Source organism: Glandiceps talaboti, chromosome 1 (genome assembly GCF_964340395.1).
Source record: "Glandiceps talaboti chromosome 1, keGlaTala1.1, whole genome shotgun sequence".
NCBI classification, from domain to species: domain Eukaryota; kingdom Metazoa; phylum Hemichordata; class Enteropneusta; family Spengelidae; genus Glandiceps; species Glandiceps talaboti.
In genome coordinates, this window is record NC_135549.1 from 20,789,600 (window position 1) to 20,816,047 (window position 26,448).

Below are 26,448 nucleotides of genomic sequence, written 5' to 3' on the forward strand. Positions count from 1 at the left end.
TCCTCCTTCTATGACTCTATGAATGGGAACACCTTGAATACAATGGGAACAAAACAGTTCATCTATTGTTTTGTATTGTATTGTGGTAGTCTAATCAATACCCTCACACACACATCCACTGAGGTAGCATATCACATCGTCCTTCTACCTCCATAGTTTATCCTTCCTTGTTCATAAAAAAACTATGCTGTAAAAACTGCAACCATGAGACCAAACTAGTGATGGTTATGTATAGTTTGCTGATAATGCCTGAGATTAAAGTTGGCTTCTGAACATACCTCAGATGTCTTCCGGAATATGATCAGATTAACCGTAGATAGTTGACATTTAATTTTGATGTTGTTTTGATGTATGACACAGTGTGTTACGACAGAATTCATCAAAGTTACATTAGTTTACTGGCAAGTCATGTAATTTTGATGATGTTCTGTGATGATGCTTAGACAGAACTGATCAAGGTAACACTAGATTGATGACAAGTCGTGTAATTTTGATGGTGTTTTGACGTATGAGAATGCCTGAAGAGAATTGATCAAGGTATTAAACTCACTATAAAGTACTCTCAAGTCGTGTAAGTTTAATGACATCGTAACTTTTATATATGACCATGCAGTAACAAAACTTGACCAGTGGAACAATAGATGGTTGACAAATTCATGTAATTTGAAGTTATTTAAACTAATAATCTTGTTACAGCTTGCAGACATACAATGTAATTCTGATGGTATCTTTACCTATTGACCATGCAATAACAGCTGAGTGACCAGTGATATTTTCTGCCCAAACTTTAGAAGGTGGTTGTACTAGACCAGTGTAGTTCAGAGACAGTCTGGGACCCGGTTTACATGCTGAGTACTTCTCCATTAGAGGTGGTTCTGTAAAGGAATTTACAATGCATGGACTGTGAACACTGAGATGGCTTTAAAACTAATTTTGGCCCTGATGATATTTGGAATAAACTGATGATATTTGGAATAAACTGTATCCCTGCATGTTGACTAATGCCATGCTCAGGTAGCTCATTATATACACAAGGCCGGGTTGGCACATACAGGTGAAGACAGATAAAAACCAACAAAACCTGAATTCTACATTTTACACGTACGTGAATTTTTGTCATAAAAATCTAATTTTAGATATAGCAAGACTGATTGCTGGTAAACCAATTTTCAAACTTGCATCTGCGAGAAGTTTTTGAGAATGAAAATGTTTTCTGAAAATTTAAACAGCCATGGTATAGTCAAGTATCCTCTATTGTCAATAAGTTTATTTGATGAACTAAAATATAGTATGACTAGATTTTAATGCAGGAATATAGACAACATGAAAATTTGTTTCAACATGCGTACACCTATCTGGTCAGAGTACAGTGGCAACAACAACGTGCAAACAATAGGAAAACATAAAATAAACAGACATACAGATACTGAGAGAGAAATACTTTGACAACAATCAACTGAGTACACAAACTGTATCATGCTGTCTGATGCAAACACTGAGTTGGGATGACAACGAAAGAGGTACTAAAGAGGTGACATGACAAATCTATAATTGAATTCAGAATAACATGATGGACTAGAGATAGCAAGCTAGCGATACCTAGGGCAGAATAACTGAATGGACTAGAGATAGCAAGCTAGCAATACCTAGGGCAGAATAACTGAATGGACTAGTGACAGCAAGCTAGTAATACCTAGGGCAGAATAACTGAATGGACTAGAGATAGCAAGCTAGCAATACCTAGGGCAGAATAACTGAATGGACTAGAGATAGCAAGCTAGCAATACCTAGTGTAGAATAACTGAATGGACTAGAGATACAACATATAGCATGCTATAAGAAACATCCAGGGTAGCATGCTAAATAGTTTTGATAAATGTGGTTACCTTCCCCATGATATCTATCTGTATGTTTGAGTGAAATAATAGCTGGTTGGTCAGCAAGTGATGTTTTGAGTAGTATACCTTTATCTTCATGTACAGTAGCCGATGTATTATCAAATCCAGAGTCACTGCTACTAGCTATACTCTCTTCATTTTCTAGCCTACCAACCGGGTGATTGGTCAGTGCTATGAGTTGTAAAGTTACGATGTCTCCCAGCGAGACATCACAGATTGTGGCACACAAGATGTCTGGTGAAATAATTGAGCCGTAAAGTTTGCCATCTTTGACCAATTGGAAGCCCTACAAGTCAAACAAAACAATACCAAATTGTTCATAAAGTGGTTGGATACACATTTAAGCTAATAGAATGCATTGATTGTATGTACAGTGGAAATTTGATCGATAAAACTCACATGGTGACAAGACATTGGTTTAGAAATGTGAAGTCTGATTATCAATCAGTCATATCAATGAGAGGTTTAATCATGGAAGGGATCAACATTTCATTTGACATAAAGTTAAACAAACACTTCAAGTTCAAAGTGTTTTGATGATAGACTAACTCATAACTGTAAACGTCAACACAGAATTAACATCTTTTGAGTTTATTCTCATTTTGTGACAAGCACTAACAAAACAGTGCTAGTGCTGCTACTTTTTGCTAACTGGATAAATGTTGATTCATAGTACGTAAAGTTAAGAAGTAACCACAATCTCATTTCTACTTAATAAAACACTGACATTTTTGACATGAAACTTTGATAAGAAGTAACCTCATAAACAATTTGAATTGATTATACACTTAGACTCTGACATTCTGTCACATACTAGAAACATGTATCTATAGAAACTGCCCAGTGTAACTACCAACAACAATGAGTAATTCAGCAAACAAAAATTTATTTTGATAGTCTGCTTAAAACTAAAATGAAAACTTTATATACACTAAAAGTAAAAAAGTAAAATCAAAACAAAACAAAACTACAACTTTGTTGTTGTTTTGAATCTGGCAGTAAATGCAAGGAAAATTTATTTGTCCCTCTCTGACTCAAAGTCAGGGTAAAGTATAGACAGTGGAGAAGCTTCTCCATTGTCTATTGCTATGGATAAAGTAGAGTGGACTACTTGCAAACTTCAAGAAATTTTAATTCCTAAATTATACAAACAACCAAAAAATAAAGTTAAAAAGAAAGCCTAGAGACAAAACAATTACTGGCCAGACTTCAGTTAAAGCAATTTCTGATACAAGCACTTCAACCGGAATGGTAAAGTATACTAGCCATTCTGATAAACAATCTTTTGTTGATAACAAACAAGGACATGGTACTTGGATCAATGATTCCTACTTGACCTGTCCATAAATCAACACAAGCAATCTACACCAAAATGTACAATATTATGTACATGACTTCATATCAACAGAACTACACATGACTGATACAATCAGCTGAAGTACTGATCAACACACCAATACAAGCCTAAAAAGTGCATGACTTCGCATACCAAGAAGTTAAAGAATTATACTTAATACTAGTACTGACTGATCAAAGGCAGGTGAAGCATTGATGAACACAAGCAATCTATAACAAATGTACATGTCTTCATACCGATAATGCAGCATCTCCATACTGTTGTGGGATTTCCCATGTTACATCTATACCATTACTGTGAAGACCTTCTAGTCTAAGTCTGGGGGATCTAGGTGGTGCTGTACACATAACTGGAAGCACATTGGAAGGAGGTCCTAATACTCCACAATAAACACTACCAGTAGATAAGTCTGCTTCCTTCTGACCAGTATAAGTCTACAAATAATAGTTAGTACACAATGTGTTAATTATTAACTACCACTAGTCTGTTGACTGTCACTCACAATCCAAAGTCTAACCATCACTACTTTAAACTGTTTCCTCTTTCTACTACCATCAGCTATTTTTGTCAATTACAAAATACATGTACTATATTACGACTAAGCAATTCAATATAACAGTGCTTATATCTAGTAAGTAAAGTATAATTGCATGCACTGTATTTGGGAAATTGCTAATCATATTAACAGTTAGTAGTTTATGAGAGTATGAACATCTTCATTACAGTTTAGAGGGTAATGTGAAATATTTGCTCTTTAGTATTAGCATGAAATTGGTTACTGCATTTAAACTGGAACACCGCTCCGGGAAATAGAGGCATTTTGATAAACTATGGGTTCTGGAGAGTCATTTCATGATTTTACATCACCTACAATTACTTGCGATATTAGAGAAGCATCAAGTTGATCTTGTGCATTTATAGGGTATTTTTGCTTGGCTATCTATGAGTCCTGAGTGCCTATACCCTTTAGTGTAAAACATCTCTCATGAATATTCATTGTGCAACTTGAATATATTATTTCTGTTGACTCCCATAATGAAATGTCCCACAGCAAATATACCCTATAAAGGCACAAGATCAACTTCATATTTCTGAAATTGCAATTAATAGTAAGTGATGTGAAATCATGAGATGACTCTCAAGAACCCATAGTTTACAAAAATGACTTTGTATCCTGGAGTGGTAGTCCCCTTTAATGGCTAGGTGTTTAACTGGTAGAAGATGTATTTGGTCACAACTTGCAAAATTTGTATTGTATCAGGTGATGCCATGATCAAAATGGATATAAACAGACCAGATACCACTTCTTATACAAGTGAATGCTTGTGTTTTGATTCTCTGCATTCATTACAGGATAGTTTGATTTGATTCAACCCAATCAAGTTCTACAGTAAACTTACCCTGACAGTGATATCATAAGACACACTAGGTTGTAAATCTGTTATGTAATATTGATAAAATTTGCCTCCACTTTCTGCTTTCTTCACATCCAGTTCACCATTCTCTTTACCATCAACATATATCCTAGCAAATATCACAGAGAAAAAAAAATGTTGTAAAAAAGGTTTTCTTTACTAAGATCAAAATATTGACAAACTCTACATTTTTGTATCATAATGGCATGTCAATAGGTGGGTAGGTAGGTACAGGTACAGTACATGATTTTGATATTACAATGAACTACCTATACACAGGGTGGCAATGTGATACATATAATCAAGTGATAACTTTATGATCTACAGATTAAAGTGGTCATATGGATGACAAATGGGGTATTTATTGTGGCTTTTTAATTATAAAAACAATTCTATTATGTTTTCTACTGGAAAAAATGATGTGAAACAACATGCACCAATTCCCTGTTTGTAACAGATTAAATTGCAAAAAACTACTAAATGAGCAAAAAGTTTGTTATCGTGTTTATACAATAACAAACTTTTTACACTTTTTTTAACTGTTGCAATTTATTGATTTACAAACATGGACTTTGTATATGTTGTGTCACATTATTTTTTTTGTGTCACATTATTTTTTTTTTGTCTCACATTATTTTTTCATGTAGAAAATATGAGAGTTGTCTTAAAAATTCAAAATATAAAATATAACAATTTGTCATTCATATAGTCACTTTAATTGACATGTTTGTGTATTGCCCAATCTCTTATACACACTGTAACATCTCTTACTAATACCCCAGGTATATAGAGCATTATAAGATGAAAATCAGAATGTCTAGATCACCAAGGTAGCGAGAACAGACAACTTCTTTATTCTTACCTGTATGCAGCAATGAGTTTTGAGTCAGGACCTCTAGGTTTCTCCCAGGCAACTAGAGCAGAATGATTCTTGACAGATGGAAGACTTGTAATGTTAGGTGGCTCTTGTGGTTCAGGTGCGATGATAGTGATTACATTTGATGAATCACTGTTACCAACTTTCATATCAGTCACAGATTCCACATACACATGGTGCTGTGAACCTAGTAAATGGAAACAGACAAGTAGATACTTAAACAGTTACATAGAAAGTTCAATACCACCCCCTCTACCCTTATTTTGTTTGAGAGAATCAGTTGATCACTTTATTATACAGTGCAAGTTTACAGGAGGAAGTAAAGTTCAGGACTGCTGTACAGTTTGAAGGATCCTGCAAATTGATAATTAAAAGGGTTTACAAGAGTAACATTATCGCTGAATCAGTTTAACAACTATACTTAATAAACTCAGTTCAAACTTCTTGAAAAAGCCCACTCAGATACATAGTTGAAGATTCAAGCAGTTTTTTGTACTGAATTACTACTGACACAGTCAGACTTCATCAACACCATTCAAGTATCTTTACGAAAAAAGTAATGTAACTAAAAGTAACAATTTCCAAAAGACCTGCGCTCTCTGATAACAGTGAAGACAGTAATTAAGACAACTTGATCATGACAACCATTCAAATGAACTTTGTGAACTCAAGGCTAATTACTGTAAATTTCATACCTATCTCAATATCCTGTATTTGAGATGCTGTTGTATCAGCAGAAAGCTGTTCCCCTAATACTTTGCCATTGATATACACCAAGTAGCCTGTAGTAATGATATCTGGATGACATAAACCTGGTTCCCAGCTGAGACAGACTTGTTGTAAGCTGATATCACTAACAGTCAAGACAGGTGGTGCCGGTCTGCCACCACTCACACAGGTCACTTCCTCTGATTTCAGTTCAACTGTTTCCTCAGATCGTTTCTTGTGGGAATACACTGATGATACAAATACTCTAGGGGAGTGAAAATAAAATGATATTGAGATGATGAAATACTCTTTATATACTTAGTAATACATTCCTACACATCAGTTGTTTGTGAAGACATAAACGATGCCTATATTTACAAAGCAAACACCATAGTTGGCTTGCTACTGTTGTAACATTATGCTGAAAGTGCTGTTATTACACTGGCACAAAGATACGACCCTCTATTCTTCCACTTCCTCAACACCCTGGGCAGTATACATCCATGCATGAAATCCTTCACATAACAATCTCTGTCCTGACAGGTCCCCATACAGCCATATACATGGCTGGATGACTGGGGCATAGCTTACATTTGTTTGAATCTTGCCAAAGGACTTCTTACATACAAATGTACCTGTTGACTATCAATTTCAAAATATTTGATACAAACTGGCATCAGATCAGCAAGTTGTCTATGGCAAGAGATGACAAAGTAAAGTATAGTAAATGTATTCTGGGCTAGCTTTGAGTACACTACTCTGCGGCCAGGGGCTTTGAGCGTACTACTATTCTGGGCTTTGCATGTACTAAAATGAAAGTCACAACATGAGTATATTTACCTGTATTGTATAGATTCCGCAAGCCCTGATATCTTCAACTGAGTGTCTTCCTTCACTGTCCAGCAATGTTGGTAATAAGTCTTCCCATCCAAATCAGTCTTCTCAAAACTATAGAGTACAAAACAAGTATTAAATGTCATAAATCACATTATTTCAACTTGTCCTAATCACCAGGTTTTTTTTCAAAGCATCATAAAAAGGCACTTTTTACCTGCTGTCTGACACTTACGGATAAACCAAAGTCTTAATATTAAATACAAACTCACACCAAGTTACAGGTGTTCAAACAAAGAAATATAGGATTTATACCCTGGTTGCTGTATGTCATGACAATATCTGTCTACACCATTTGTTTGGCAGTGCTTGAAGTACAAGTCAAAATGTTTGAAGTTGCTATTACTTTCTATGATTTTTCACATAATTATGTTTACAATGGTATTATAATATCATTCCCAAAAATTATCTTCATTCAACATGAAAGTACAAGTGAGAATATACATCCCAACATGAAAATATGAGTTTTGTATGTTGACTTGTAGTGACAAGGACCCATTACGTCACTCATACTTTCCTTTGCTGAACAAAGAAGATATTGGTAAATAATATCCAATCATTAAAGCCACATTATACATACAAACATGAATCACAAAGTGAGTATGTTATACATTCAAACATGAATCACAAAGTATGTTATACATTCAAACATGAATCACAAAGTATGTTATTCATACAAACATGAATCACAAAGTATGTTATTCATACAAACATAAATCACAAAGTATGTTATACATACAAACATGAATCACAAAGTGAGTATGTTATACATACAAACATGAATCACAAAGTGTGTATTATTATTATTAGACTTTATTTAATCTCGATAGACTGTTGAGCCAGTGGCTCTTCTCACACAGTGTCGAGAAAAACATTAAAATATATACAATATATACATTAAATACTGCACACATCAAATGAGGACAAAACAAGCAAAAATATAATGGGTACAATAACAAAATAGACGAACATCAACAATACACTACTGAAATTATGAATCACTTGAAATTGAAAAATGATATTTACATTTGCTTTTAAAAGCCTGCAGTGAGGGACATGATTTTAAGTCAAGTGGTAAACTGTTCCATATTTTTACACCACTGTAGGTAAAACTTTTCTTAAAAAACTCGGTTCTATGTTTTGGAATGTATAAATCTTCCCTGGCAGCAGATCTAGTATTCCGACTATGAACATTGTGTATCCTTTTAAAAACATTCAAATAATCCGGTGCTAAATTGTTTTGTACTTTATACATTAAAATTGACTCATTATATAAAACCCGTTTTCGGAATGGTGTCCAATGCAATGTACGGAATAAAACATCACTAGAAGTGTTATAATCACAATCTAAAAGAACTCTTGCGACAGCTTTCTGGAGTCGCTCAATGCGCACTAAAAGTTTGATGGAACAGTGACCCCATATGTTGGAACAGTAATCAAAATGGGGTAGAATAAAACAATTATAAAAAGTCATCATGGCCCTTTTAGTTAGAAAGGGGCGAATACGTCTGAGTTGAATTAACTTAAAAGCGATACTTTTACATACAGAGCTGACTTGTTTTTCCCAGCTTAAGGTATCATCAATGATTATACCCAACAACTTATCATGTGTAACACACTCCAGTAGATCTCCATTACATAAGACATTAATTGATACATCAATTCTGGCTTTTCTTTGAGAAGTTCCAAGGATCATTGCTTTTGTTTTCTGTGAATTGATACACATGTTATTAAGGTTACACCAGTGCGAGATGTGATGCATGTCTTGATTAAGCTTATTCTCAATTTCTTTCAAATTAGTACTGGCGACCTGTGCAGCTGTGTCATCTGCATACATGTAAAGATCAGATGTATTTGTAAATAAAGGAAGATCATTGATGAAAAGGAGAAAGAATAAGGGGCCTAAGATAGATCCCTGTGGTACACCCACAGAGACTTGACAAGAATTACTAAATGCCCCATTGAATGAAACCATCTGGTTTCTTTCCTCCAAATATGATGTGAAAAACAACATAGTATTTTCTGAGCATCCATAAATTCTAAGTTTTTGTAGTAAGATATTGTGATCAACAAGATCAAAAGCCTTTCTGAAATCAACAAGTAGGACGCCTATGAGATTTCCCTTATCGATTTCTTGGTACCATGAGTTAGTGATATTTGTTAATGCTGATTGACATGAGTGAAACTTGCGAAAGCCTGATTGTTTGTTTGACAATAACTTGAAAGTGCACAAAAAGTTATAGAAGTGAGTGTGAACATGTCTTTCTAAAATTTTGGATAAGACAGGCAATACGGAAATAGGTCTGTAATTTGATACAATATCTCTTGCACCTTTTTTATACAATGGTGTCACTTTTGCAGATTTCCACTGAACAGGAAATGTCCCAGAGGAAATTGCATGATTGAAAATTGCAGTGAGACTATATGTTATTTGAGTTGCACCAATCTTCAAAAAGCGAGGACTAATGCCATCTAGACCTGTTGACTTTTTGCAATCAATACTCCTGAGAAATTTTGTAACTTCGGCTTCTTGGAGCAAAGGGATTGCAAATTTGTTATCGTTTGGGAGATTACATGAAACAAAGTGCTTCAATTTATTAATAATGTCATCATTGTTGTTATCTGTTTGTTTGATATACTCAGAAGCTACATTTGTGAAAAAATTGTTGAACACATTGGCCATTTCTTGTACTTCTGAAATTTCATTACCTTGACTTGTTAAAAAAGTGGGGTTTTTACAATTGGAAGTTGGAATCAATTGCTTAAAAAATTTCCAAAAATCCGTGGTACCTTTATTTAACACATTATTGTAAAATTCACGTTTTGCTGTTCTTATTAAGTTTGTGACTTTGTTTCTCCATGTTTTGTATAATTCGAATGACTTGTTTACTTTATATTTATTTCTAATTTTGATTGCTAATTCAATATCATCACTCCACCATTCAGGAATTGTTTGGTGTTTCACACGTGTATGTTATACATACAAACATGAATCACAAAGTGTGTATGTTATACATACAAACATGAATCACAAAGTGTGTATGTTATACATACAAACATGAATCACAAAGTGAGTATGTTATACATACAAAGATGAATCACAAAGTGTGTATGTTATACATACAACATGAATCACAAAGTGTGTATGTTATACATACAAACATGAATCACAAAGTGAGTATGTTATACATACAAACATAAATCACAAAGTGTGTATGTTATACATACAACATGAATCACAAAGTGTGTATGTTATACATACAAACATGAATCACAAATTGTGTATGTTATACATACAAACATGAATCACAAAGTGTGTATGTTATACATACAAACATGAATCACAAAGTGTGTATGTTATACATACAAACATGAATCACAAAGTGAGTATGTTATACATACAAACATGAATCACAAAGTGTGTATGTTATACATACAACATGAATCACAAAGTGTGTATGTTATACATACAAACATGAATCACAAAGTGAGTATGTTATACATACAAACATGAATCACAAAGTGTGTATGTTATACATACAAACATGAATCACAAAGTGTGTATGTTATACATACAAACATGAATCACAAAGTCTTAGTGTGTATGTTATACATACAAACATGAATCACAAAGTGAGTATGTTATACATACAAACATGAATCACAAAGTGTGTATGTTATACATACAAACATGAATCACAAAGTGAGTATGTTATACATACAAACATGAATCACAAATTGAGTAAATACACTTACCTATTATGGCTCTGTACATCACCATACTTAGTACCGATAATACATACTAGGTAATGTTGGAAGATATAAGTTTTACTTCTAGACTTATCACTCTGCCAGTCTACAGTAATCTCTGGTGTAATGGCATTACTCCTACACTCCACACATCTGGGTACTGGAAGCTCCTGTCACACAGTACAACAAAAATGATATATTTCTGATTTAACCATAGCACTGTTAGTCATTTTGTCTATACGGATTTCTGTGAGACTATCCAAACTTTACAGAAGAGTATAATTATAGTAACCTAATGTTTAACCTAAATTATGATATCGTGATATTTCTATTTAGCAAAGAAATATGTAAGGGTCGACATGTCACTTTTGAAGTTGGACACCATGTGACACATTCGACATTTACAATAAACGGAATTAAGACGTGGAAGTTGGTGAAAAAGAAACTTAAAAGTATTGGACAATTTGTAACTTTAATCTTTGGTGACAGAGTAGCAGAACAGTTACATGATGCTGAGTATGACATGTCATACAACTACCATATAAATGAATGTGAGTGTGGTCAATGTTGCATACCTACCATATACCATAAGTAATGTTCTGTTACTTTGTAATATTTCAATAAATTATTAGTCAAATACGGTAATCTATTTATAAGCACACACACACACACACACACACACACACACACACACACACACACACACACACACACACACACACACACACACACACAACTAGTCCCATTTGCTGATACTTAGCAGATATTCAATTTTACAACGGAAGAAAAACTTGCTTTGAAACCTGGAGTAACAACTAATAACACAATTGCATATTACTGTGACTAGAAATCTGCTAATTTTTGCCTCTACCCTCCTTACACACTTTCTTGTATTCAGTTTGTAAATTTGACTATCATCTTACTAATACTTACTTGTATCTGTTTCTGAGCCTTGGCAACTGCATCTATTGCTCTTTCTGCTTTCCTTTTCTTCTTCTTCTTTTTCTTTTTCTTCTTTTTCTCTTTCTCCTGAGCAGAGGTATTGAGGTCTCCGTCAATGGAATTCCCCCTTTCCCTGCCTTCCATCTCATCATTATCATCATCATCATCATCACTACCAGCATGCACCAAACCTTTGTCATGCATTACATTGAACAAGACATCACCATTATCACCACCACCACCATCACGATAGTCATGTTCCTCCTCCTCCTCATTATTTGCCCCCACATCAATGTCACCACCCTCCTCCACATTACGAGCACAGATATTATTGTCATGCATTGCATCACTCTTAATGCTATCAACATGCATCTGATCTGAACTACTAATACTAAAACTAACACTACTAACAGTGCCATCACTATCACTGCTAATCTCAAAGTCACTGGTATCAACGTCGTGGTCTTCTTTGGCGACACTTTTCTTTGATGACTTCTCATCAACATTGTCCTCTAATTCTTCCTGTAAATCATTCTCTGGTTTTTCCATAGGATGATCAAGGCTAGGAGAAGGATGAGGCTCTGCAGCGTTTTCTGTCTCACTGCAATTTTCCTGGTCTGAGACAACTTTCTCAGATTCCTTGTCCGAGACGATTTGCTCAGGCTCCTTGTCTTGGACAACAAGGTTCTTTTCCTCATCTGAGACAGTATCATTTCTTTCCTGATCTGAGACAACGTGATCATTTTCTTTGTTTGACATGTGATCACTCTCCTTGTCAGAGACAACATGATCACTTTCCTTGTCTAAGATAACATGATCACTCTCCTTGTCTGAGCTAGTCTGCTCATGCCCAGTGTCCTCAATTTGCTCATCATGACTTTCATCATTCTGATGTTTTTCCTGTTCTAAAACACCCCCTTCATGCTCTGAACTGGCGTTAGATTCACAACTGGAAGCTTTCCACACAGATTGTTCAGCATCAGGCACAGCATCAACATCAGTAGTTTTATTAAATGTGACAAGGTCGTTAGTATCATCAGGCAAAACATTGACATTCTCTTGACTAGCACCGCACACGGCATGCTCCTTTACCTGACTTTCTGTTTGCTCTTCAAGGTGGATATTGGCTTGGGTTAGTATCGTCTCTGTGTGTGTATTCGACTTTTCAATATCTAGATCCATTGCTAACTCTGTACTGGGTAGTAACTCTTGCTTTGGACCTACAATGGAAATAGTGAGACAGAGAGAAAGGAAAAGAGAACATGACCTGATTCAAGAGCAAAGAGAGTAAATGGCAAAGCAAAACATGAGTTCCTTTATCACCAGTTATGCATAATGATAACAATCATACTATGTTCACATTTTTGTAAATTATACTTTTTTCCAAATTTCTTTTATGAAATGAAGTTTATTTCGCATTTAGAGGCCATCGATCCAAAATACATGTACAAACAACTAAAGCAAGACAAAAAGAATAATGATTTGCATACGTACATGGAAAGAAAAATGGAAAACATGTCAAGAATGAACATAACTCATGAAATTTCTTATATCCCCTATTGAAATGTGTACATGGAATATCTGTAGTGTAAGGTGAGAGTCATTTTGGTAAAAAATCCAAAGTTTTAGACTTTTAATGAAACATCTATGTCCTAAACATGTCATTTCCAATCTATCATTTTTTCTTCACAATACAGAAGCACATATGAACTACAGTATCCTCAGAACATTTCAGTCTATCTAGCAAAAATACAGTTTAATACAAGTACTCTTTGCAAATTCAACTGCTGTGGTAGACTCAGGAGTACTAAAATTTTAACCAATACACAGCGATGTGATCATAAACAGCGCCCTCTATCATAGAGTGAAGAAGACTGACAGTTTGCAGTTGAAAGCTCTCAGCTTGTATCAAATTAGGTTGTGTGTATTGGTTAAATTTTTTTTAGAACTCTACAGTAACTCTTGTTTGCCACATTACAGACTGTGTTTTATTAGATAAGCCTTACCTGGTGGTTTACCAGATCCTCTACTAACTGTGATATAGCCTTGTAACTCCTCTTCTGACAAACTTCTTCCTGGTGGTAGGATGATATGAGCTGTAGTTTGGGGCAGTATGACAAGCAGTTCATTGGACACTAACACATCTTTGTTCTCTGTGGAAACAAAACACAAATCATGATCTCAGTTTGTACATCTGAATATAAAGAATGTGTACACTAATTGGTTTGGATCTGTACTTGTCATTTGAATAGGTATGTAGATTGTCATCAACATCACATGCCGTTTCGTCAGAAAAACAAAAGATTACATACATTGTAATTTGGCCACTAGGAGTGCTGTTCAAGGTAGCTTTAGGACCAGAAGTGTTAAGTTCTATAATTTCCTTTGAAAGAATTCCTCATTTCACAGTAAAACTTGGTTCCATTTTCAACCAGCCAAAAATTCTCATAACTATGTATCAGATTTTAGGATTTTAGGAACTCGGGAGTTGTTTCAGCCACCTTGTTTTCCTCAGGTAGGGTGCCCCTCCTTGTGATGCTTTTTGAACATGACTGCAATATGGAAATAATCAATGTACACCTGGTATCAGTACATAAAATTCAAATCATACAACATCAAATTTGAATAATGACATTATTCAAATTTGATGTGCTATGTGTCATGCATGATCTCTGAATGATGTACATTTGGTCACGAGTAGTCAATGGTTTCTATGACATCTACCTAAACAAACACAACAACTGTCTTTGGATCCAGGGGCAAGACAGCATGCAACAAGCTTTTAATACAAAGCAAAAATTGCAAAACTACGTGTCCAGTTGGGAAGACAATTCAGGCGAGCGACTCATAACCTAAAGAGTGGTATTCATTGTCAGTTGATCAGACTGTACCTTTAGGGACTGCCAGTACTTGTACTCGGTATGGTGTATTCACATCACAACCCTGGATTAAAACTTTACATTTGTTGCTACCTTCATCTGGGACCACCTACGATCAAAGAAAGGAAACAAATTGCAGAGTGAAGGGGCAAAGTACACAAACTTTGTTTGTGTATAGACATTCTTGTTGGTTCTGGTATAGCTTTCAACAATGTAAGTCATTCAAACCAATATAAAACAAGCTTGTCAATGAGGACATATTTGACTGTGATGTATTCTCACAAGTGAGAGAATCTCATTTTTGAGACTTTGGAGACAAATTTTGCATTTGTTAAAACTTATTTTCATATATTTTGTACAGTTTTTAGATATTTCTATATCAAGGATCAAGGCTTTTGCATATCATGGTCAGTGAAGTGACGACACAAATACTACACACTTAATGTCTTAAAGTGTCCATCTTCTGTAATTTTTATGATGTCTAATCTATGAGTATCTCAATCTGTGACTCTAATGATACTAGAAGAAAAGAATACCCTATGAAGTACACTATATTCGTCAACAAATAGTGTTAGTAAGAGCTGCATGTATAGTTTCTGTGACAATGTCAAACCAAATTATTGTTTTCCCATATTTTTCAATACGTGAATACTTGTTTAACTACATGTACCATATAATACACAGAAATGAACAGACAGTAACAGACCTCATCCCCACATTTCTGGTCATTGACATAGAGTCTGTATCCAGTAATGGCTGCATCTTTCTCTAGTATAGGCATCCATACTATGGCCATGATGTCTTCATCATCTTGTATCTCAGATGAAATCAATGGTCCAGCATCATCTATCAATCCTGGGACATGAACTCTCTGTAAAAAAGTGAAGTATGAAATCACAAACCATCGTCACAAAGGACTGTTGAAAGACACAGTAGCTGTAATCATATATCTTGTAGTGGAATTCTCTCCAGGGTCTCTACTGAAACTGAAAGCTTTGCTTGTGAGAGAGAAACCAACCACAATTTTATTGATAATAGTCCAATTCTTCCAGTATCATGTTTTATGTGTAGTTTGGTCACTAAGGTGGGACTGCAGCAAAGTATAGGCAGCCACCTTTCACATGGATGCAAAGCCACGTACATAAAAACAAAAGCACCAAATATGCAGATAATGAGGGCGCAATACACATTATGGCTACACTCACAGCAACAAATGAGCCCTGAAACTGATCCTTGACTACACACACATTGATTTCCTTTTCAGTATCACATAAGCATCAAAAACATGAGTCTAGACAGTACAGAAATATAAAACTATAGCCATTGGTTTTATAGTGGATTTGGTTTATGCATTCTAGTGTAAATTACCTTCTTTCTAATGAGTATGTATTCATCGCAAAATCATTACTCTGTAGTTTTTATGTACTGCCAATTTTTTTAAATATTTGTTTAATCAAAATCAATACTAACTTTCTTTTATCTCTCTGTGTAGAAACAGTGTCATCAAATCTAATGATCTATCATAAACATTGGGTTGATTACCTACAAGTAAACCAGTGGTTATCTAAACAACATGTTGTTGATTTAGAACAAAAAACTTCACTCAGACTTTAATATACTCTGATTGATGTTTTTCATGTAAATCTACAACATTGTAGTATATTGAGCTAAACTGATCAGCCCCATGTAAGCTACAAGTGGTTGCATGATTAGTAAGTGCATCAGATTCCTGAGGTAGGGGAACCGAGCAGATTCATTCTGCATGGCTAAGTACAATATTGATTTCAGCTAGTCACATGACATAGAGAGTATGATATGACATGTATACTTACCAGTTTATTGGATTCCTGGGGTAGGAACTGAGCTTCTTTGGGCAAGGCCACAATTTTGACGATGTAATCGGTATGGCCAGCTAGTCCTATAACACATATACTGTGACAGTCCTTGGGTAATGCTTCACAATAGCATACATTGTTTACATACACCTGTACCAGAAAAATAATGGAGTTGACAAAAAAATCAATGCCTAACCTGTAACCTGTATTAATATGGCAGTAACATTTTTTTGTTGTGTCTGTGAAACTGCTAAATTCTATTATAGAAATTTTGAACAACAAAGCAGTAGGATCACTATTGTATGTCCTGAGAAATGCAGGATATGACAATCTGTATGGACCAAATGCATGTTTTAACTTATTTAAGGAAATTAGTTGTTAACTTGTTTCAGCATAAGCACACAACTTTGGAAGGACATGATGTGAGCCATTCAAAGTAAAAGTTTCAACGAATACATGTATCTTATAGTCTAAAAACACTGAAATAGTAAAGTACAAAACAAAGCCAAGATTTTTATTTTTTTACAAGATGAAGACATAACTAACATTTATGAATGGCAATGGGAGTAAAACAAACCCAGAAAGACATACTCAACATTAATGAGCAGCAATTGATAGAACCAGGGAGTTTTTGTTTGTTTGTTTGTGTTCAAAGTTTGTGGGGTTTTTTCTTCTTTCTTTTTCCCAGTGACTTTCACAGGGAATTCACTCACAGAGATATGATTGGTAATGAAAAGCATGTCAAATTCAATATTTTTACAAAAAAAGTTTCGGTGTTGTAATACTGGAAATTGTACTTCCACAATGGAAACAAGTTTTGTTCTGGTATGTTTAATACACAGGTACATGACGCTATATATACATGTATGATAATGTTTTGTTATTTACCTGGTAAGTTTTGATTTGTGGCCGGTAATCTTCTTCTGGTAATTCCCAGTAGATTTCCACACAGCCAGGTTCTACAAACCAGCCTTGGATTTCAGGAACACAGTTCCACCAATGCCATTTAATGGTCTGTAAAACAACAACAACAACCAAAGCTGATAGTTTATGTAGATCTGTAATATTCATTTAGTGTGAGTGCCCACTAAAATATTCATTTTTGATGCATTTATTCAAGAGACAAATCGGCGTGTGGCAATTAAATTGGTAGTGCAACCTGTTCCTCTGTAGTTATCTGTTGTATTACTATTACTACATCTTACATATAGAGTAACAGTTGCTCTGATGTGTTTAACTTAAGACCATTTTATTCTTCCCTAAAGTTACAGACAGCTTGTTTATACTTCAGGGACAGATAGTATGATGTCATGAGAAATATCAAACATATGTAAGTATCAAACTCACAGCTGTTGTATCACATAGCTCCTGATTTTCATCATCAGAATTCTCTTCCGAAGAAATCATAGCTGCCTCAGGCTCACTCTGATCTTCTCCTTCAAGCACCCAAAATCTCCTGGAAAAAACAAAAATAGTAATGATACACTGACAGAACTAGAAAGCACTGACATATCCAGTACCCAGAATTTAGTTTATGTTTTGTTTCACTTTACAAACATGATTGTATCTCACTCACAAAACATAAATAAATTTAATAGACAAAGTTTCATTGACTAAAAAAGCTTGAAAGGTCCAGTTTAGATTAAAATTAAAATTTTGGTGTGAAAAAAACAGTTCTTTGGCAGAACTACAGAAAAATTTGGCCCAGAACAAGATAATAATCTGATGCAATCCATAAAGCCTCACTGATAAGATAACACTAATACAAGAACCTGCAATTGAACAATCCTGCCATAGTAAGTTTTATTGGTTAGAATTTTCAGTTTCATTTCAACTTTCCTCTCTTGCGATGACTTCATAATGGTGTGTGGCTAAACTAATTCTTCATTCACTGAGTTCTTTTGACTTTTCTCTTTCAGATACTAGACTTTTAAGCAGGCATTGAAGCATTTACACATTCAAGTAGATTACATTGACTTACTTTGATGTAAATATTTTACTGTTGAGAGCTTCTTCACTTGTTGCCATGGCTCGGATAACTTGTAAACCTGAGTCTCGGAGAACTATTCCCTTTGGTTTATAAATCTGTGACAAGAGTTTGAATAGGGAATAATGGCTCTTGTGTTGTGAACAACTTGCAGGTGACTTGAATACAAAAAAAACCCAACAACAACAACAACAACAACAACAACAGCAGCAGCAGCAACAACAATAACAACAACAACAACAACAACAACAACAAAAACAACAAGATGGTGGTGGTGATGATGATGATGATGATGATGATGATGACAACCACAGCAGTATCAACAAAACAATGTACAAAAAAGTGTTGTGAACAATTTGTAAGTGACTTAATACAACAACAACAACAACAACAACAACAACAACAACAACAACAACATGACAACAACATATCAAGAAAACAGCATAAGCAAAATAACACAAAAAAATGTACAAAAATAAATGCTAAATATAATTTTCTGATTTGTATGTCACTGAACATTTTGAGTCTACATAATACACTAAACATAAAATTGATATGTCTATACAAGGTGATGTACACTGTTTATGACTTCAAAGGAAGAACTAATCAGATGCGTATTTGATAAACTATGTCTAAAACTTGTCTAAAATGAATATCACACTTGAAATTCATTGCAGCAATCCTGTATAGTTTTGTCTTACCTTTGTGGACGGACCATGATACTCTGGATTTGAACCATCTAACGTATAAAATATTGTACTGTTTTCTGTATTACATTGTAGGTTTACAACATGCCATTTTTGTACAGGACCACCATTGTTCTCAGATGTAATCACTGGCATAGCTGTCAACTTGAACTGATCTACAGAAAGGAAACAGGGAAAGCATCATTTATGATGTATTAAAAACACAGTTTGAGTAAACAGCGCCCTCTATAGCTCAGAGTAAAAACTTGACTTTATCAGTTCAAAGCATGGACAAAAGGGATGTTGAAATGTACTTTTTCACACATACTGTGTCATAACAAATGCACACACACACACACACACACACACACACACACATATATATATATATATACACACATACATACATGTACATAGATACACATACATGCACAATTCAAGTTCTGAACTACTGATAACCTTGCACATAGAGAAAAAACAACATTCATGCATCTTAAGATTACTGTCAACTTGGTCACTAAAAGTAGTAGAGAAGTACTAATAGTATGCAAAATTTAAAACTGCTCAAAATCACCTGTGATTCAACCATTCTTCAATAATTTGAATTTAATAATAACAATTAACAATTTAACACTGAAGTAAAGCACTTTCTCTATGTGCTACATTCGTTTATAACATTCATATTACAATGAGTAACACTGAAGTAAAGCACTTTCTCTATGTACTACACTCATTTATAGCATTCATATCAAGTGCAAAAGTATACTATTTCAATTGGTTTATTTTTAAGCCCAGCATGTGGCCTTTCTAATGTGGTCAATTAGCAAATGAAACAGTATACTTTACACTTTATATGGTTATAAATGATTGTGGTACATACAGAAAATGCTTTACTTTGGTGTTATGGGTTGTATTAGCAAATGAAACAGTATACTTTTACACTTGATGCAGATGCTATAAACAATTGTGGTACATACAGAAAAAGCTTTACATTGGTGCTATGGGTTGTAAAAGCCACAAATAGAATAAACAAAATGATGTTTATCTTACCTTTGTCTAGTACATTGACCATGCCTATAATACCTGGGTTACCTTGTGATGTCACATAGTAAGAACCAGGTTCATCAAACGTATAGATAAAACTATTGTTAGGAATTGGTGGTCCACTGTTAAATGCAGTCTCATCTGATACAGGACTGAAGGGTTTCTCATGATGTGGAGGATTTACATGCATAATGTTGTGACTTTCTTCTCCACTGTCTTTCCAAGACCATAGAATATTGTGACCCTGGACATCAATCAAACACACAAATTTTGTCAACAATTGGTTATAAAAACTGTGGCATTTCCAGGAATAAAAGATATTTTGACCCTGAAAACATGATTTTTCATCAAAGTAATTTATCTTTAAAACAGTGTAAGTTGACAATTCACAGGATCATAGCTCTTTTTTTCAGGGTATTTTGGAATCTTCAGAATCTGATTTTAAATACTATGTTCTCAACAAGATGCTGCTTGGGGTAGGTTGGGGTGGGGTGGGGGTATACAAGTATGTGCTGCCAATGGGTAACTTTTCCAGAAAACATTCCGAACTTTGGGTCAAACTTTCATTCAACGCCCTCCACCCCCAACCTCCATTCCTCCGAGGATGTTCTTTATCATACATCATACTGTAACAGTAACTTAACAATTAAAAAGAGGAAGCTGGCAAAACATCCCTAAATAATCAAACTTTCTAATATTTTCTCCAACATTTTTCAGTTAGTGCAAACTTGTCACTGAATGCTTGTTGAATTACATATAGTCACAAGCATTGTAACAAGTGTCTTTCCAACTATCATTTCAACAGACTGTAACATCTTGCATAACAAACTATATGAAATTATGAAACAAGGTTATTTATGCAGACAAATCTGTGGAAAGAACAATGCTTATACATCTATTTCGTATTTGTGAAATCAAAATATATCATTATCAACCCTAAATTGAATTCGACAGTGTGAGACATACTTATTTATAAACGCAGACAAACTGAAGGACATTGCTTACATCACACACACATTCCTATTAACTCATACGAGTCATGCATGGAGCTATCAAAATAGAAACTTTCAGTAAATCACAAATGTCACAAGTCATATATAATAAGCAAACGTAATTGTTCATCTATATAACACCTATTATGATATCACTTGCAGTTTAATCATTGTCCAAAGATTTGGATTATGGCTGGATTTCACAGGTATGCAAGAGATGTAAGCTACATGATTGCACGGCCTTGGAAAAATCTATTATCAGGATGTCATTTGCGGGGGTTTTTTTCAATGCACTTTAATCACAAAATGGACTCAAAATAGAAACATTGTGAACGTCAAAAGTCATGTTTGCTCATTTGAAAGTCTAAAAATATCTATATATGAGGACATTACTTGTGTCTAATTTTTTCTACGAACTTTAATCATGATTCTAATTCAACTCAGAATAGAAACTTTGTCAACTACAAATGTCACGTCATGTTTGCTCATCTGAAAGTCTAAAAAAATATCTACTTTTGTATATGAAGACATCGCTTTTGTCTATTTTCTACCAATTTGAATCACAAAATCTAAAATCAACTCAAAATAGAAACTCTGCCAACTACAAAAGTCGCAAGTCATGTTTGCTAATATGAAAGTCGGACAATATTTGTACGAGGATGTCACTTGTGTCTTTTTTCTATGAACTTTTACTCACACAATCTAAAAGTCAACTCAAAATAGAAACCTAATGAACTGCAAAACTCATATGTTATGTTTGTTTTCCCTTGAAAAAAATCTATCATGAGGACATCATTTGTGTCTTTTTTTCTTTTTCTGTAAAACTCTGTTATTGAACAAAACTATCATCAATCTATTCTCAAATCGATATTTTTGTTATATTTTAATCTGCTTCAATCTATGCACAGTACTAATAAATCAAGGGCAGTATTAAGATGAACAAGCTGGGCTTATACATTTTTGGGCGAGATTCATGCTAAGTACTAGTATTTAAAAGTCACTCATAGTATTCTACTTACTGTCAAAGCATACTTAACTATCACTTGCCATTGACTAAACTCAACCTGGTATTAAGATATAGCATATAAACAATCTGATGACATTATTTTTTATACATATCAAAAAATACTGAGGAAGCCATACTTAGGCTGTTCTAGCAATGCCAGAAGGCAATTGTAATATCATAGAAGGCATGCATTGACATTAATATAATACTAAGAATAGTTTAATCCAAGTTTTATGGAAGTATTTTCAGTTGAGTAAAAGGTTTATAAACTCAGCTTGTGCCACTTTAAAATACCAAATTCTGGAATAACACATAAAACTGATATTGATTGGTACCTATATACCTCAATGTATAAAAATATCAAAAAAGTGTGAAACTTACCCTTAGAATGTTGACGGTGTTTGGTTTGAAACCCTTGGCTGTTACACGGACTACTGTACTATCACTTGCATTATTCACTATGATTGTACTCAGTACACTTTTACTACTGTGTTCATACTAAAATATGATATCAACAACATGAGAAAAAAAGTATGAGAATTATAAACTACACAAAATTAAAGTAAAAAAGTGCTGCTATGATAAAAGTTGTGAGATAATGATATCACAAACTGTTGTATCAGTGCAGTAAGGTTGTATCTGCTGTACAATTGTATAGGCTGATACGACCTTACTGCACTGACGTGATGAAATCCAAACACTGAATATACTTTTACAAGCACAGTGGAAATTAATCAAAAATGTAAAAACATACAATATTCATTATATCAATGATAAACAAAAAACAAAAACCAATACTGGTAAATTCTCATGTCAGCATGCAGCAAAGATGTCATTCAGAGACTCCAAAACTCTTCACAATCTAAAGTTATATAAATTATTCATAACCCTTTTTTCTTGCATTTGGCAATACAATACTTCGATGTTAAGAACACTTTACACATTCAAATGTTTGAACATTAGAAAAGCTGGTGTTCTGTAGAATCCACATTCTTGAAATTTATAGTAATTAGTCTAGGTAGAATCATAATATTCAAAATAGTTTTTGTTTTCCTGACTTCTTCACTTTAACTATAACTAGCACAGTTTCCATGGAAACAACAATGTGTTTACCTTTACATACTGGTATGGAAAATAATATATTAAATTTTTGAAATGATTAAAAATGTCCCTACATTAATATGTCATCTAATATATAATTATACTGTGTGAGTCTATGGATTAGACATCTGGCCCTCAGACTTGCTTATCTAATTTGATATACAGGCTAGACATTGTATGTTCTGGTGAATGACATTTTCAAGTCAGATAGCCAAGTCTCTGGGCTAATTGGTATCTGAAAGCACTTGTTAGTTATTTAACAAACACCAGCTATAGTTTACATTTTCAGAAACTTACCAAGTATTTGTCGTCATTTCCTGAGAAGGCTTTACTGTAGTAATGATATACACCAGGGTTACTGAACCTTATTCCAAAACACCTCCTGTTTTAGGAATTATAGAACATTTTATCAGCAAGCTTTCACCTTAGAATAGTTAGGTATGTCCCGTATGTTAGTTCATGGACAGTTTTGAAAACTTTATACTATTGAGATGATCGAAAAGACTTAGTATGTACATGGAAAATGAAAGATATTTTTTAGACATGAATGTCTATATATGTTTTTAGTATTTATCAGCTAGACTCTGTGAGACAGAGAAAGATAAATAGATAGACAGACAGACAGACAGACAGACAGACAGACAGACAGACAGACACAGAGAAATAGAGAAAAAGTAAGAGACAGAGACATAGAGACAGAGAGTCAGACATATAGCCAGCCACAGAGAAAGAGAGAGCAAGAGAGACACACAGAGACAGAAAAAGCCAGACAGAGACAGACAGACAGACAGACGGACGGACGGACGGACGGACGGACGGACGGACGGACGGACGGACGGACGGACGGACGGACGGACGGACGGACGGACGGACGGACGGACAGACAGACAGACAGACAGACAGACAGACAGACAGACAGACAGACAGACAGACAGACAGACAGACAGACAGACAGACAGACAGACAGACAGACAGACAGACAGACAGACAGACAGACAGACAGACAGACAGACAGACAGACAGACAGACAGACAGACAGCCAGAGGAAGAGACAGTGGAGTTTTGGTCATAATTGACAAATACATACCTGGGTGTTACAACATCCTGAGTATAACTCTGTAATTCATAAACTTGCTGAGTGTCAGCAACTTGTGTGATACCATGCTTCCTAAGTCCTGGCCACATCCATACTACAACATCATTAGTTAATGCCAATGCTGGGTCAGGTTGAATTGTATTCTTGGACACTCTTACTTGAGTTACCTATGGGATTCAAATGATTTGAATGATTTCAGAATGTTGAATTCTTAGTCTGTGATGTGGATAATTACATGAAGAGATACAATCATGTTATACATTGTATTACACACATCCAATCATTTGTAAACATCTAATACATAGTTATCAGCTAGGAAACATCAAAATAAACTTACCTGTGGCTGAGATGATACCACAATAGCACCAAATGCCTTGGGTTGTCCCATGCTATGAATATTGAAAAGAAAAAATGCAATGAAAATCATACATGTATGTGTGGAGTACAGTTACTGTAGTATAGTGTCTTATTTCAGGTGGGAGATTGGATGCCTATTGTATTGAGTATCCATGTAGGTATACATGACAAAAATATTACAGTTAAAATAATTGGCAACTAAAACTGACAAGCAACAGAGTTTGGCAACATCAGAGTTTGGCAAATCTTTTAACAATGTTGTATAACTGTTACAGTAACTCATGTGACAATTCCTCTATGCTGTAATTGTTTATTACTGGCATGTTTTGCAGATATTTGTAAAAAAATCATATTACAGATATATCCTTACTTCTATTCTTTCCAGGGATATATTACCATGCTTTGATATGGACATTCAATGACATACAATGAATTATGCTATGATTAATTTGTCACACATAACGTCCTTTCAAAATGTAGTTTCTTCTCAAATTTCCATAATTATACAATCTTGCATTTCTCTGCCTTAATATCATATTTTTATTTCTAAATACTATGTTTAAGAGGAGGGTAAATTTCATCAAGGCGTGAAACACACACACGATCAAAGTTCAACAAACTTATATTAAAATGACTGATTGCTTAGTGATGGAAAAGTTAATTTGACAGCAATCAGGAATGAGGTACCGGTACATGAAGTGTTTGCCGAGCAAAGTTACAGCTATCATAAACACATACAGTACTAGACTGCTTGTAGAGTAAAGTTGAATCATGGTATTACACACCTGATAAAATAGTAGACGCCTGTCTCCTTGAATTGATAGACAAAGGCTCCAGGACTGTCAAGTGGTGCTCCACTACAAAATCCATCTTTAATTGGTCTGCCTTGATGTGATACCTGCCAGTATACACATGAGAATATAACATGTGGTACAATGTATCAATAAACACACTGTGGAAAATCAGCAGATGTTTTCTGACATTATTGCTCTTGGCATTTTATCCCTATACCCTAGACTCATTTCCATCTCCTTTTGACAATTTTCATCTCACAATTCTTATACTACACTTTAATTCTTTTGAACCCTACAACATGTATAGACAGTCTGTTTTAATATATTGTAAGTGACTGAAAAAAAAAACCCACAAGATTTACTTCATGATTGATCTCTGTCATGACAACACACGTCATTGCTGTTATTGAGTTCTGTTGTGCTTGAAATAGGAATAAAAACAGTAAAAATAAAGTTACTTTAGAACGCTTATAATTAGAAACAACTGCGATATTTCAATCCATATCCTATGAAGCTTTATCACACAAAGCAGTAGCCGGATTGAAACGATGCATTTGATTCTAAATATAAACTATTCCAAAGTAACTATACTGTGCTGTCCTATGGATTCTCAGAACCATGAACAATGCATTCTCAAAGAATCAAAACGGTCAAAATAGATGATAAGGATATTTTTTATACCTGTATAATATTATGTTGTTCAAAGCTGTTATCCCATATCCACCATACTCTATCACCAGGATTAAGAGTAGAAACTCTGGGTTCAAAGCCATCATCACTCACTACAACAGTGTGATTCTATATAATAACAGATTGATGCAAATAAGATC

At 34.5% G+C, this 26,448-nt stretch overlaps 1 protein-coding gene across 1 annotated transcript in view; it reads right to left on the minus strand.

Annotated features, from left to right (window-relative positions):
• LOC144434231 (uncharacterized) overlaps window positions 1-26,448 on the minus strand; it is a 111,622-nt gene that overhangs the window by 25,331 nt on the left and 59,843 nt on the right. Inside the window, exons 15-38 of the mRNA XM_078122688.1 lie at window positions 26,300-26,416; window positions 25,610-25,722; window positions 24,805-24,856; window positions 24,459-24,634; window positions 23,669-23,753; window positions 22,652-22,768; window positions 20,279-20,516; window positions 19,244-19,404; window positions 18,537-18,640; window positions 17,903-18,011; window positions 17,444-17,569; window positions 16,553-16,705; window positions 15,427-15,591; window positions 14,733-14,829; window positions 13,848-13,994; window positions 11,833-13,061; window positions 10,906-11,069; window positions 7,096-7,203; window positions 6,243-6,520; window positions 5,533-5,734; window positions 4,656-4,779; window positions 3,492-3,689; window positions 1,965-2,184; window positions 735-875 (exon numbers count right to left, since the gene is read on the minus strand). Of these exons, the coding sequence (XP_077978814.1) occupies window positions 735-875; window positions 1,965-2,184; window positions 3,492-3,689; window positions 4,656-4,779; window positions 5,533-5,734; window positions 6,243-6,520; window positions 7,096-7,203; window positions 10,906-11,069; window positions 11,833-13,061; window positions 13,848-13,994; window positions 14,733-14,829; window positions 15,427-15,591; window positions 16,553-16,705; window positions 17,444-17,569; window positions 17,903-18,011; window positions 18,537-18,640; window positions 19,244-19,404; window positions 20,279-20,516; window positions 22,652-22,768; window positions 23,669-23,753; window positions 24,459-24,634; window positions 24,805-24,856; window positions 25,610-25,722; window positions 26,300-26,416 (4,624 nt within the window). The remainder of the gene's footprint in view (window positions 1-734; window positions 876-1,964; window positions 2,185-3,491; window positions 3,690-4,655; window positions 4,780-5,532; window positions 5,735-6,242; window positions 6,521-7,095; window positions 7,204-10,905; window positions 11,070-11,832; window positions 13,062-13,847; window positions 13,995-14,732; window positions 14,830-15,426; window positions 15,592-16,552; window positions 16,706-17,443; window positions 17,570-17,902; window positions 18,012-18,536; window positions 18,641-19,243; window positions 19,405-20,278; window positions 20,517-22,651; window positions 22,769-23,668; window positions 23,754-24,458; window positions 24,635-24,804; window positions 24,857-25,609; window positions 25,723-26,299; window positions 26,417-26,448) is intronic.